A 14,782-nucleotide genomic window follows, 5' to 3' on the forward strand; every position below is an offset into this window, starting at 1 on the left:
CCATAAAATGGAATAAAGAAGGAATATGGTAAGTGATGTCCTGTATACATGTATATACTGAGTTGGAGCTCTGGTACAAGGGTGTACAAGTGAGTGTGCTGTACCATTTTTTGCTTAGCAGACATTAGTGAGGTGTTTATGCAAATGGCCTGTAGATGTCACTGTGCTCATACTTATACTGTGCATACTTCCTGGTAGCTTAAAAGTGAAAGTGAAAGCTTGCTGTTGTGTAATGCCTGCATGACTCTGCTAATAAAGCACTGTTATACTCTACTCATCCCTGGCTATTCAAAACATAACAATTAGTGGAGAAGTTCCCTTGTCTTTGGGCGGCTGATTAGCATCTTGCACAGGTTAGATATTCCATCATCTGCACCACATAACCTCTATATTGTAAATGAAGGAAGGCTCCCTTGATACATAGCCTGTTTGAAAAAACACTTTGGTACCTGTGCCCTTTTCTGTACTTTTTACTTTCAGTGCCATAAGATCATGAACATTCATCTGGTATTGCCTGTGGATATCTCTGTAACATCTACACATAATTGTTAAACCTTTAAAAATGAAGGCGTGTTTATCACTGGGTAATTAAATTGTCAGCTGTAGAATGAATAAAAATAGGAAAGTGACAACTGTGAGCATCCCGCGTAAATGCAACCTCACAGCAGGTAAACAAGTCTGGTTATTGACCAGTGTCACATTAGTGGTTCAAGAACAATTGTATTTCAAGGATTTATGCACCTAAATTGACGCTGTTACATTAAACGTAAGCAAATCAGCATGACCAATTAAAAATAGTAGAAGGGTAAAATTTACATAAGACAGCAAATTATCAGGACAAATTATTATTATAAGGACAAATATTGATATAGGTGCTAAACTGGCCTCAACCTACAGTATTTTCTGTAGGATTTTCTGTAAGTTTTCAATACAAGTATGGTAAAGCTTGTTTAGTATCCTGGCATAAATATCATCTGGTCCTGGACCTTTGTTTACCTTTACATGTTCTAGTATCTTTTGAATTACCTCTTGCATGATGCAAATGCTAGAGATGATTTTTGTATTATTGGTTATCACCAGGTCCAAAAGAGAATCATTTCTAGTAGGTTCTTGAACTACCTGAAAAAAAGTTGCCATTTAGCTATTTAGCTTTTTCTGACTTGGCAATTGGATAATTAGAATCACCCATAATAATAACTTGACCTAGTTGGGAAGGTGCCTCCATTTGTAATAGTAGCTGGACCTCATCTCTTCCCAAATGGATTCCATCCCATCCCCAGTGCCATCCATTTATTTCTTGTGGATGGCTTAATTCAGGCTTTACATTATGGTAAACTCCTCTACCATTTTAATCCTTCTGTCACTCCTAAAATTTGTGTTTAAATTCACAACCTAGTCACATGTTTCATCCCACCAAATCTCAGTGATACCAATTATATCATAATTTTCAGAACATGCAATAAACTCTAGCCCTCCCATTTTCCATAAAAAAACTCTGTGCATTTGTCAGCATACAGCAGAGGGTGCTACTTTTCTGTCTGATATTCACATTAAGTAAAGTTACATCAACCTGTTCTCCTTCTAACAGAGGAATCTCCTTAGCAGATAAACTGTATGCAGCCCTCACTCCCCCTCTATGACCCCTTACTAATTACACTCTCCAGTCTATCCTACCTTCCCCATTATACTTTAGCTCACCCCTCACTCCTAGTTTAAACACTCCTCCAGTGGAGGAAGGCTACCTATTGGAAGGAGAAAAATCTCTTTTTTTTGAGAAATATGAGGTGCAAATAACCCCAGGATAACCCCACAGTCAGTTACCCAAAACTATATTCAAGAGTAGAGAGGGGATGCACACTCAATAAAGAATTGAGCAAAGAATCATCCCCTGTAGCAAGACATTTCACTCAAGAACATCATCGGGTGAGCCAGTTACGGTTTATGGGTATAGAACAGGTGAGAACACCGACTAGGGGTGGTGATAGAGAACTGCTGTTGAAACAACAGGAGCTGAGGCGAGTCTATAGATTTAACACCCTTTCTCCTAATGGCCTGAATGAGGCAGAGAGTTGCCCCTTTTCTTTTGATTAATCTACAATGCTTTGACTTCAATTTGTGTTGTTAATGGGTTTTAATTTATTCTGATGTTTTTAAACAATAAACTCGAGATAATGTATTTTAACACTATATGTTGTTCTTACAGATTACTTACTGTAGGATCTTGATGGTGACCTCACAAAACAATTAATGTGGATTTTAACTGTGCACGGCACTGGCACCTTAAATGAATTTCCTTTTTGATAGTAGTTGGTATCAATATGGGAGAGATGATTAATGGATATTGGCATTTTTGACACAGTCTCACTATAATGCACAGACACTTTTTAGAAGAGGGACATGGGCATATGTTGTTACCATGTTACTCTGCCACTATATATACAGTAAGGCTGATGTCTGACTAACCTATTAGTGAATTTATGATGATTATTGTATAACTAACTAGATGAATCTTGTTACTGATGTATGATGCACTGAATTTCAACACAGTCACTTTAAATACATATAACTGAATTTTTGCACAGTTGCACTTTTTGTGGTAACATATGTCACCCTTTTCCCAAAGAATGGGGATTTTTAGTAAGATACACTGTGACTTTAAAGATGATAATATGTTAGTATGTTTTTATATTAGCCTCAAGATCCTGTTTTAGGACAATTGTTTTTAGTTGTAGCACCATCAAGACTAATATGCTCTGGATAATTTTATTGCAATCCTGTGATGAAATAAGGACACAGGACTCCAGAACTTAAAAGCCTATGTGATTGATCCTTTTGTACTGTATGAATATGTTTGTATACACTTCTTTGTATAAATGCCCATAATTGTTTATAAATGTTTTTCATCGTTGGCAAAGCCAGGTGATTTAATTTCCATATTGTGTTAAAAAGTGCTGCTCCCGGTAACTAAGATATGATATATTCCAGCACCTTTTATTTAGGCAGAGATTTAATGACTAAATATTTCCATTTCTATTAGCACAAAGTTTTGATGACTAAGAACTCTTCTTTTTTCTATATAATTCGCCGCTTGTGGTTGCTATGGTACTATGTACACTGACATTGTCATCAGTATTTGCATAGGTAGGGAGCCGCGTAATTATGCTGGGCGTCTACCATGCGTAATAACGCTGGCGCGCGTGACGTCATGAATGCGGAAGTGCGGGTAGAGCGTGAAAATTTAGATTTTCGAGTCTAATTGAATGGGGTATTTATACTTTAGAAAACTTGGTGACACATCAGAATTCCCCTTGATAAAGGCTATATATCTGTATTAAGACTGTTGTGTATAATATACCAGTTTGTCTGATGTATATCTGTTTTCCATACACTATATAAAAGAGAATTTTTAGAATACCACCTTTGTTTACTACGTATTATTTTCTTTAGTGAGTGTGCATCCCCTCTCTATTCCATTATACAATATATATTTGAGAGCTTCTTGGAATGTGTGTCTAAACCCACAGCAGCTTTCTACAATTACTTCTCCCTTCCAGTATTATATATATATATATTTTGTAAGTACATGATGCTATCTTTTTAATAAAGCATGTAGCATCAAAGCCCCGTGAATCATTTTTTATTCAAAATTTATACTGTATATCTGCAGGAATGGCTTTAATGCATTTCGGAATTCAATACTCTACTGTTGTTCTATATTAAATAATTTTTCATTGCACTAGCCTCACAATAAATCTTAAGGCAGCCTTAAATCTTTATTATATGACCTTCCCTTTGGCATGTTTCATTACTTTGAAAGTCCAGTGAGCCAAAGAGAACGCAATGCATCATAGGCTTGTTAATGAAGCGACCCAGTCTTGCTTTTCTGACCTTGAAGCCTGTTATATCAGTAAGAGACCATCCAGTAGGAAAGTCATAGTACACAGCTCACCACAGCTTTTTTATTTGTATTTTCAAAAAGGGCTATGGCACACTTGGTGGTATTTGATGATTTTTAGCCAGAGTATTTGCACTAAAATAGTGTCTCTTCAGTCATAGGCTTAAAAATAATTTACCGCGCTACTCCAGTGTCTTAGTAATGAGTGTAATAAGGTTGCAAGCAAGTTGTGCTATAACAGTGTTGTCCAACTGGTGACCTGAGGGACACATCCGGCCCGTGACACCCCTTGTGTCACCCCCACATGAAAGGCTGCCTGTAGTGACAGCTTACCTTGTGTAAGCTTTAAAAGGTTAGCACTGAGATTAATTTGCCCCTCAAATTCAGACTGTAAGCTCCGGCATTTTGTCTCGGCACATGAACATGCTTTCCCAGCGAAAATTCAAGTTTTTTAGTGAATTTTCAATAGCGTTACTTTCTTCTAAGTGAAATTCATTAACATACTTATGCTTATGTCAATTTAAATATTTTAGGTACATAAAGGTTATATGTATGTATGTATTTATTAGTGACGTTGGTGAAATTGCTGAAGATCCTCTATTGTCCTAGGCATGAGCCCACCCTAAAACAAATATGGCATGAGCATCAAATGGTTAAAAAAGTGTATTTAACAGTTAACATAATCCCATATTAAAATATGCCTGACCTATGCGCCCTGTGTGTGCCATACTCTGCTTGCCCTATGCTCCCTGTGTGTGCCATACTCTGCCTGCCCTATGCTCCCTGTGTGTGCCATTCTCTGCCTGACCTATGCTCCCTGGGTGTGCCATACTCTGCCTGCCCTATGCTCCCTGTGCATGGCATACTCTGCCTGATCTATGCTTCCTGTGTGTGCCATACTCTGCCTGACCTATGCTTACTGTGTGTGTCACACTCTGCCTTCCCTATGCTCCCTGTGTTTGCCATACTCTGCTTGCCCTATGCTCCCTGTGCGTGCCATACTCTGCTTGCCCTATGCTCCCTGTGTGTGAAATACTCTGCCTGCCCTATGCTCCCTGTGTGTACCATTCTCTGCCTGACCTATGCTCCCTGGGTGTGCCATACTCTGCCTGCCCTATGCTTACTGTGTGTGTCATACTCTGCCTTCCCTATGCTCCCTGTGTGTGCCATACTCTGCCTGACCTATGCTTACTATGTGTGTCATACTCTGCCTTCCCTATGCTCCCTGTGTGTGATATACTCTGCCTTCCCTATGCTCCCTGTGTGTGTCATACTCTGCCTTCCCTATTCTCCCTGTGTGTGACATACTCTGCCTGCCCTATGCTCCCTGTGTGTGCCATACTCTGCCTGCCCTATGCTCCCTGTGTGTGCCATTCTCTGCCTGACCTATGCTCCCTGGGTGTGCCACACTCTGCCTGTCCTATGCTCCCTGTGTGTGACATACTCTGCCTGCCCTATGCTCCCTGTGTGTGCCATACTCTGTCTGACCTATGCTCCTTTTAGGATATGAGTCTGATAGGGATTATTCTGAGTGTTTGTTAGCATTTGGCATTTGGAAATTGTTTAATCATATGCTGGAGGAGGGGGAGCTGTGGTATCCACAGTGGAGGAGGAGGCATATGGATTTAAGGGTATATTTTAATATAACTTAAATTTTTCACATATGAGTGATGTGATATCTCTGCAGTGAGCACCAACCATTTGGGTTTTTGGTGTGTTACCACCATTAATGTGGACATGCTCTTACAATTTCTTGTGGTAACATGAGTGTGATATAAAGTGGGTGTGGTTTAAAACAGGAAGTGGTCAACACTGGCTTCCATTATTCCTAATTCAACCATGTAGGCCAGCAAAATTCCAGCCCTTGGAAAATTCCAGAAGTTGGACAGCACTGTGCTATAACATTGGCCACTGTGAGGTACCTGATAACTGCTGGATACACACTGGCTGACTGCAAGAAAAATTACAGTAGTGGTTTTCCGACTACCTGTCATGAGCACCATGTAAATCTTAGGGTCTTACAGTTTAAGTTGGATGCATGATGCGCCGTCTTCTAGATGTACCAGCTTATATGTGAATCAGACCTATAAATCTCTTATTTACATTTATATTCCTCAAACGTTTTAAAAATATCTTAGAATAACTTGCTTATGATCACCTTTGTATCATTATTTCTACTAATTTTGAAGGGTCCATGGGCATACATAAATTCTGGTCAATGTAGCAAGCATTGCAATGTTTGTTTGTACAATATAGATATATGATCTTTAAGATATACAGATCTATGGATAGTGTTTTTCACAAGTCACATGGTCAAGCCAGAAATATAAGATATTAAGTAGTTCCCATGTATACTAAGCAGGTGCTGTTAGGTATACATATGGGATAGGCTTTTTTCATGTCACATTCTTTTGTTTAGTAATGACACTTATCCTTGAATCATTTACAGTATATAGTGATGGTAATGAATTATATAGAGAAACTGATAGCTTAGTAATTGTATGGGAATGCGATTTTCTTATAATGATTGTTTTCATGCATTACTCATTAGAGGGCCACCAATGAGTTCTACCACTTAAAGATTATTGTGAACCTGTTTATGTAATGCTTAAAGTTTATATATACGCTGTGGGCTATTAAAAATTTTCAATGACTCTCAAGTTTGTCAAAAGACAAGGCTGGTAATATATGTCATAGATGAAAGATGCCTAGTGCAACATGAATTACTAGACATTAATACTAAAGCATTAATTATTTAAGAACATTTGTACATTTATTTATCAAAGGTCCAATTTAGAATTTATGTGAATTTTTTTTACTCTAATAAATTTGAATATACTCACAACCTCGAATCGGAGGTTATTTAACAAAAATGTTAATGTCTAATTATCGATCAAATAGTCTGACATGAAAATTTTAATGAAATTCGAATTAAGTTTCCCCTCAAGGCAATTAACATGTTCAAATAGTTCAACGGACATCTGCCATTGAATGTAAATGAAATCAGCAGGTTTTAGGTGGTGAATATTCGAATTAGAACTGTTTCCATGGTTGAGGTGGGATAAATCTCACATTCAAATCTACATTTGAATTGGGGGACTAAAGTTTGAATGTATGAATTTTGACACCAAAAAAACTATTTAAAAATTCTAATTTACCATTCGACCCTAACCCTAACCCTAATAAATGCAGGGCTGAAAAATTATGACAACTGAAAGGCTTTTAGCAATGAAAAGATTTACAGTCACTATGAGAAACAGTGGCAGTCACAAATATTTTTGCAAACAATTGTAGGAGAAAACAATCAGGCAATTTAATTATGGAAAATTGTATGTACAGATCAATGAAAAATGAGTATGTACAGATTAACTGCAAAGATCTTTACAGTGAAGATCGTTTTTATCCCAGCTTCTTAAAAAAGTAGTAATACCTTGTGAATTCTGAACAAAATTTGTTCCATTCAGATAATTTTTAAGGCTAGTGGTATTGTAACATTCACCTTATCAGGAACCTTGCTCAGAGATGGGTACAAATGAATACACAGGGAACCCCTGTGGATTCCCATGTTCACCGATGCCCCATTTGAGGCCCCGGGCTTTCTGCTGCGAAAAACCAACAAAAAAAAGTGCGTAACTAGAAACAAGTCCGTAAACGAGGTACTGGCAAAGATTTAGACAAGACATAGTCGATAAACAGGCAAAAGGTTCAAGGCAGGCAACACGAAACAAAGCCTTTGCATATGGGCTTAATAAAAGTTGGAATTTTGCACATTACTTCAATTGGATCCGGTGTGCTGCTGTTTTTTTCCTTGAATGATATTTTGGCCCAAGGACAGGAGTGGGTCTCACAGTTCAGCACCTGGCACTGCGAAAGCAGATACTGGAGGGGTGAGCACTCTAATTTCGTGATTGATCGTAAACGAGGTACTGGCAAAGATTTAGACAAGACATAGTCGATAAACAGGCAAAAGGTTCAAGGCAGGCAACACGAAACAAAGTCAAAGGTCAGGCAGGAGTCAAAAACCAGGATTTCAAAGTCAGGATATACGCTGAAGCAGGCTTAGTAAACTGAAGCCAGCTTGGGCACTGACAAAATGGTGAATAGTTTTTTAAAGGGGATTTGATGCCAAAATTCAATCTCGCTCCGAATGATGACATCATGACACCCAGCATCACGATGCAGGTGTGACGACACTGGCAAAGTGACGCCAGAATCACTTCAGAGGATAGTGACGTCAGTGCTGCCCCTTGAACCTGGAAGAGACGCGCCAGGAGGTAAGGACTGCAGGAGGTCTCCCGGAGAGTCTTTCAGGTATTTTTTTAACCAAAGAGGTTATTTGGGTTTCATAGTCATTAATTATTCATAGTATGTGTTTTCCTGCAGTTAAGGTGGCCATAGATGCACAGATAATATCGTACAAAGCGAATTTTCGTTCAATATTCGGTGAGTGCATGGTGGGAAAAAAGCCAACCGATTTTGGCAGAAGACTTGGATATCGGTCGGCTCATTGATTGGGCTGGACGAAAAGTTTTGATTGGATGTCTTTAAAGGCCATTGTTTAAAGGACATCGGCCATTGTTAGTGCTGAATCGTCAGATACAGGTACAATTCTATTGTTTCTACCTGTATATCTGACGATTCAGCTCTACATATGTGTATTGAAACAAACAAACTTTCTTGGAAGAAAGATCGTAATTGTTATGTCTATGGCCTCCTTAACTCTGAGTTTGTGAAAGGTAGTGGATACAGAAGGTTCTACATGAACTATGTAATTTACATTGCCTTCCTGGGTTTTATATTTAAGCCTGAACATACTATTTTCTGCTGCTCCTTGTATTGCAGGGCTTATTTACTAGATAATGTGGATTGATAAAAGGTCCTCCTTCTCTGGTATGTTCATCTAACTACTAGTATTAAACTATTTGGTACAGAAGAAGCTACAAAGTAGCTTCTCACACTTGCACTCCAGTAAATGTGCTGCAATGGACCTCAACAAATATTTATTCAGGTATAGCTAGATTTGTATTGATATTTTTTTTAATTTTACAAAGATAATGATGTGCATCTCTGTACAGTGCTGTGGAATATATTGGTGCTATACCAATAAAATATAATAATAATATTATATCTCTTATCATAGCTTGTTCCAAAGGCTCCAAAGAACAATGTCATATAATGTAAAAATGCTTATCAAGATGTTTCTCATAAGGAATATACTGTATGAAGAATACATTGTACAATTTACTACTTAAATACTTAATTTATGGGATCCGTTATCCGTCTCCTATAGACTTCATGGTAATGAATTAAGTACAATTTTTAAAAATGATTTCCTTTTCTGCTGTAATAATAAAACAGCAGTAATATATAATTAATCCTTACTGGACCCAAAATGATCTTATTGGGCTTATTTAATGTTAAATTATTTAAATGTTTAATGTTTCAATGATTGTATAGTATATCTAATGTATGGAGATTCAAATTATGGAAAGACCCTAACCCTAGCCCACATCCAGAAAACCCCAGTCCCCACACATTTTGGATAAGAGGTCCCCTACCTGTAAAAGAAATGTAGTTAATGAATATGATATAAAAGTGTGTTTATTTATTTTTTTAAAGTAACTTTTGTATTGGTTATTGGTTGCTTTGTATGTTATTCTGTATGTTCAATGATTAAACCCATCTATTGTACAGCACTGCTGAATATGTTAATGCTTCATAAATACATGTTAATAACACCAAGGGTTACATACTGTATGGGTTTGTATGGTTATGCTAAACCTCAGCATTTGAGGTTAGAAAATTGTTCTTCTCTTATTCTTTAATAAAATCAATAAGTAATTGTGAATAATAGCAGGATGGTAGTGCCCATTTAAAGAAAAAATATGAGCAATGGTATCAGGTACAACATAGGGAGAGTCTAGAGAAGGGGAAGTAGGTCCTGTTTGTTATGTCACTGAAAAACCAGTGTAAAAAGCTGTTTAAAAAAATGGCGAATTTATCATGATGTGTTTTATTTTACGAAATACAGATTTGTAGCCATTATTTTACACTGCTTCAGACCATTGAAAGTAAGTTCCGGAAGAAGTTGCTCAAAGAAAAAGTGTGTAAAAAACTATTTTTACACTAATGCCTATATATATATATATATATATATATATATATATATATATATATATATATATATATATATATATATATATATATATATATATATTAATTATCTTCAGACCAGCACTCCCTTTAAAAACTTGGTAATTTTATTGTTGCATAGTATCAAATACCTGACGTTTCGGTCCACATTTGGACCTTTTTCAAAAATGTGGTTTATTTCAACGTTTCAGCTTCAAATTCAAGCTGTTCCTGAAGACGGCTTGAGTTTGAAGCCAAAAAGCTGAAATAAACCACATTTTTGTTTTTCATTAAAGTCCTGTGAGTGTGGTTTCTTTTTTTGTTCTTATCTAATAGACCTAAATTACCGGCACCCAGGCAGTTGCGATTTTTCTGGGCTCCAGTGCACCAGTCCAGACTGTGTATATATATATATATATATATATATATATATATATATATATATATATATATATATATATATATATATTTATAAGTTTAGTTAGTTCAGCTATATTTAGGTAAGATATTTAATGGTATCATAATTAAATATGATAATTTTATGTCACATTTTATTTGCATATTTTGAGCAAGTCGCTTAGATCTTCCTGCTGATCTAGTGTAACTGAAACACACAGACCCAATGAAGAATGTGAGAATGAGAAACAGAAAATTCTCATATAGAGTTTTAACAGATAATAAGAAAAAGCTGAGGAAAATCTTGAAGAGAAACCTGAAAAAATCTCAAAAGAAAAAAACAGAAAGAACATTGCTATACAGTCTACCCACAAAAATATAATCATTTTTTTCATGGTTGTAACCCTAGAGGTTTCCCATCTTAACAAAAAATATTTCCTGTCTTATTTTAATGTGATATCTGGAAACAATATGTTTTCATGAAAACATTTTTAAATTCTGTTACAAGGACACTGGACACTGACCCTGAATTGGCTGCTTTTTAGTTACTAAAACATGCATCAATACTGAATTGTGTTAAATAATTTCAAAAATGTTCAAACAATCCACATTAAAGTAATTTAGAGTCATGGTTGGGGATTAGAATGACCCATCACTACTGCAACCATCAAAATCTGTATCAATTACTTTTAAATATAGCACAAAGGGTCCTCAATTTTCCAACATGTGCAAGGCCATTAGGAACAAAGGGGTCTTTCATAGTGGTCTAGACTTCACAATAGCAACTACAACAACTACCCTCATTAAAACTAAGAAAGATATGGGACAAATATTGGTTGTGAAAACCAGTATACATTTAAAATATACTATGGCCACCCACATGATGAACCAAATTGGACTGAACGGATCATTTGCAAACAACTGAATCATCTTTTGGGGTATATGGAGACGCATTGTATGAGGACCACATTAAACAGATACTGACACCAGAAAATAAACTTTTTTAATATCTATCAAAAAATTATCTTTGAATGCTATTTATAATTCTGGCATCAAAGTATCTGCCTGATGCTTTTACATTACCTTTATTACCCCCATTTTTCCCTATGAGGGAGCTGCCATATTTGTGCAACAGGAGTCCGTTAGCTTTAGAAACTCTAACTGACATGTTGAGACAGTCAGGTTGAAAAAACAGGTCAGGTTTAGGAACTTCAAGTTACAATAACTTACAAAAGCAGAACTATCAGTGAAAAATGATCACCATGAGCTATAGGTAACTTTTCATGTAGATTAATATTTTGAAATACATTTTTTAGTATCAGTATCACTTTAAGATGCCAAATTGCTCCTTGTCTGATGGCAGGTATATCAGTTGAGCAGGCCTGTGAGTTTGCCCCACATACAGACAAATAAGATGCCAACTCGATCTGAGCAGCTTAGGGTTAGGTTAGCAGCTTAAATCTGCACAAGTATGGTCTTAAGGAAACACAAAACATCACTTCAAAGTAAAAGTCATTATAGTTATTGATTGTGATGACAATATCCTTTTAGGTCCCACATTGCACTGAACAAGAAAACCAGTAATGTGTATCTACACTTTTAAAGGTGCAAGTAATCTGCACATAGTAATAATTAACCATTGTAATTAGAGCTTTATATTTTTGTAAGACAAACATTTAGTGACTAAAATTTGGCCCAAGGCTATCGTGAATAAGTGTGATGATTATCAGTTCAGTTCTGCAGTAGCAAGTAGCTTTTATGGTGAATTGAAGACTGGGAGAGGCGTCCGGGAAAACCCTAATAGAAACCCAGCAGGTGTCTTTATGTGTTGGTGGCAGTTTATCAGCTCTCCTTGGCTTCTGTTACTACTCTACAACAGCAAACTGCAAATTAAGAAATAAACAGAACCACAAGGCTGAGGGAATAATCAACCTGCAAGGTATGCATTTCAATTCAGCAGAAACCCTTTAAATCCTAATAGAAAGACTAAGAGAATTGTAGCGGCACGAACTCCGGTAAATTGAGATTTCATTCTTTATTCAAACATAGATGATACAATTAACAACATGGTCTGGGACCATTGTCAAGATGAATTACCATTTTAAAAGACTGACACTAAAGTTACTAGTTATATAGATTTAAAATTCCCGCCTTGCTGTTGACATCACTGAATTATGCTAATGAATATTCATAGAGCTTTTAGTTAAAGGGAACATGATTGTAACAAAATATCAGTTTAAAAGACATTGCTACAGGGTATGTAAAACATATGCAACTGAAATATATATAAATAAACAATTATCTTTTAGCTAAGAAGCAATTGAATGAGCAATATTCATTAAGGCCTTTAGGGGATACAGTATCAAGTGTTTTTATCCAAAAGGTCTCCCGCTGTAAGAGCAGTCGAGACCTGTCTCCACCCCTTCGGGGAATTGTACATGATCGATAGCTATAAATTTAAAGGTTGGCAATCATTGTCCCATTTCTAAAAAATGTTTTGCCACAGGTTTAGTGGTTTTTTGATCCCTATAGGCAATATTAATTGTGGATCTGTGGCCGTCAATTCAAAGCCTTAACATTAAATCAGCTTTGCCTACATATGAGAGGCTGATTAAATATATCACATAAGTTGTAGTACATGTGATGTGATGTTGAATTTTATATTTATGGCCAGTATGGGGGTGTACAAAACTAGAGCCCAGTGTCATCGCCCTGCATGACAGGCACGATGGACACTTGAAACAACCCAATTTGTTAGAAGGTAACCATGTGGTGATAGATTGACTTTCTTTGTAACAATGTACAGGGTAATTTAGATCACGTAAAATTCAACATCACATCACAATATGATATTTGGGATGACAACTAAAGCTTATCAATGAATGTGTGGTTATTAGGCATTCTTAGGCATTCTTAGGGAGAAATTCAGCCTTTTAGCATCTGAAAGTTAAGGCTGTAGTTTGACAAACGGTTGAGGACCTCTGGCTAGATATCGCTGACTGGAAGGACCTTAGCAAACATGACCCAAGTTAATAACTGGCTTCAAAATGTATTTATAGTAAATGTAAAAACATGGGCTTTAGTATTAGAAAAAGGGACTAGAGTAGTTTGGAGTTACCTTACATAGTAATTGCAGCAAGAACACATACAAGCATAGCATAAACCAGAACATCTGTTACTACAGAAGTACTACAAAGTAAAGATAACTCATCTTACCTCCTTGCTCATCCAACATAACCAAAGTTCTGATACCAGCATCTTTACTCTAAATTCCAAACATGGCAGGTAGCAAGACAGAAAAGAGACAGAAAGATCCATCAATGAAAGAACAATCAAGGAAATTCTCTGACTAAAAGGAAAGGGAAGAGACAGGGAGTAAAGCTAACATGTTTAAGAAGGTATTATAAAGGTTACACTCAATATGCGCACCCACGAATATACACCTTTAAATGTAAGACATAGGGCAGGTGGTAAGTACAGGGCCCCATTGTCACCTCGCCCACTGGCACTTCCTAATTTGTGCGTTGCATCTATTTTTTGCCCTTTGCGTCTGCCTTGCACATAGTATATTACCGCTCATATATTAACACTCATTTAAATATTACAAATTGATTGACTAGTTGTCCTCATGTCTGAATTGCCAGAAGCCCTAAATTAGTTAGGGCATCTTGTATCTGTACAGAGGGCTACCCACTGGCATCTCGAGGCTAATATGTTTCCATCTGAAACCAACTGGGTTAATCCATAACATAATCAGTCCCCATATTGCATCTGAATATTCATAATGGATATGCAACAGAGCTCTAATGTAATCTACACTGTCATTTCGAGGGTCCTGGGATTTTTAGACAATGTCATGTAAGTTGATGCCAAGAGCACATTTTCAAACCATTTTACAATAGAAATGCTGCACAATTACACTTTTTATGGGTTGGTCATCTGACATGGTTCATAAATAATGTATCAAACCAGAAACCTAAGCAATAAGTTTAAAGGTCTACGTTGTCCTTTTATTGGTGAGTAGGTGCAATGCAGAGGGACGTTCTTAGAGGTTTTGCTTAGGCAGGGAGTCTTGTGATATGTCCCATGCTGCTTATTTGAACTAAAAATATAACATCACAAATATTTTTACATTTCCAGTCCTTTATCAAAATTAATAATAAAAATTAAAAATGTGAATGTTGCTTTGTTCCCTTATTTGCTCCTGGCTACTATGGTGACTGCTAGATTTTTATAGAATTTTAGGATTTACGTCCAAACACTTCATTATTCTTTCCTCATTCTAACATTCAAACAAATGTCTGGAGTCAGTGAGAAAAATCCGCTGGACTTTCATCATGAAATGAATGGAAGGAACTC

The 14,782-nt window shown here is 36.6% G+C and overlaps 1 protein-coding gene across 3 annotated transcripts in view; it reads right to left on the minus strand.

Annotated features, from left to right (window-relative positions):
* Window positions 1–14,782, minus strand: part of snap25.L (synaptosome associated protein 25kDa L homeolog) — a 66,021-nt gene that overhangs the window by 13,270 nt on the left and 37,969 nt on the right. For all 3 annotated transcript variants that reach the window (XM_018261779.2, XM_018261780.2, NM_001090411.1), the window contains 1 exon segment: window positions 13,640–13,688. In XM_018261779.2, coding sequence (XP_018117268.1) covers window positions 13,640–13,688 — 49 coding nt within the window.

This window comes from Xenopus laevis, chromosome 5L (assembly GCF_017654675.1).
Source record: "Xenopus laevis strain J_2021 chromosome 5L, Xenopus_laevis_v10.1, whole genome shotgun sequence".
Lineage (NCBI taxonomy): Eukaryota > Metazoa > Chordata > Amphibia > Anura > Pipidae > Xenopus > Xenopus laevis.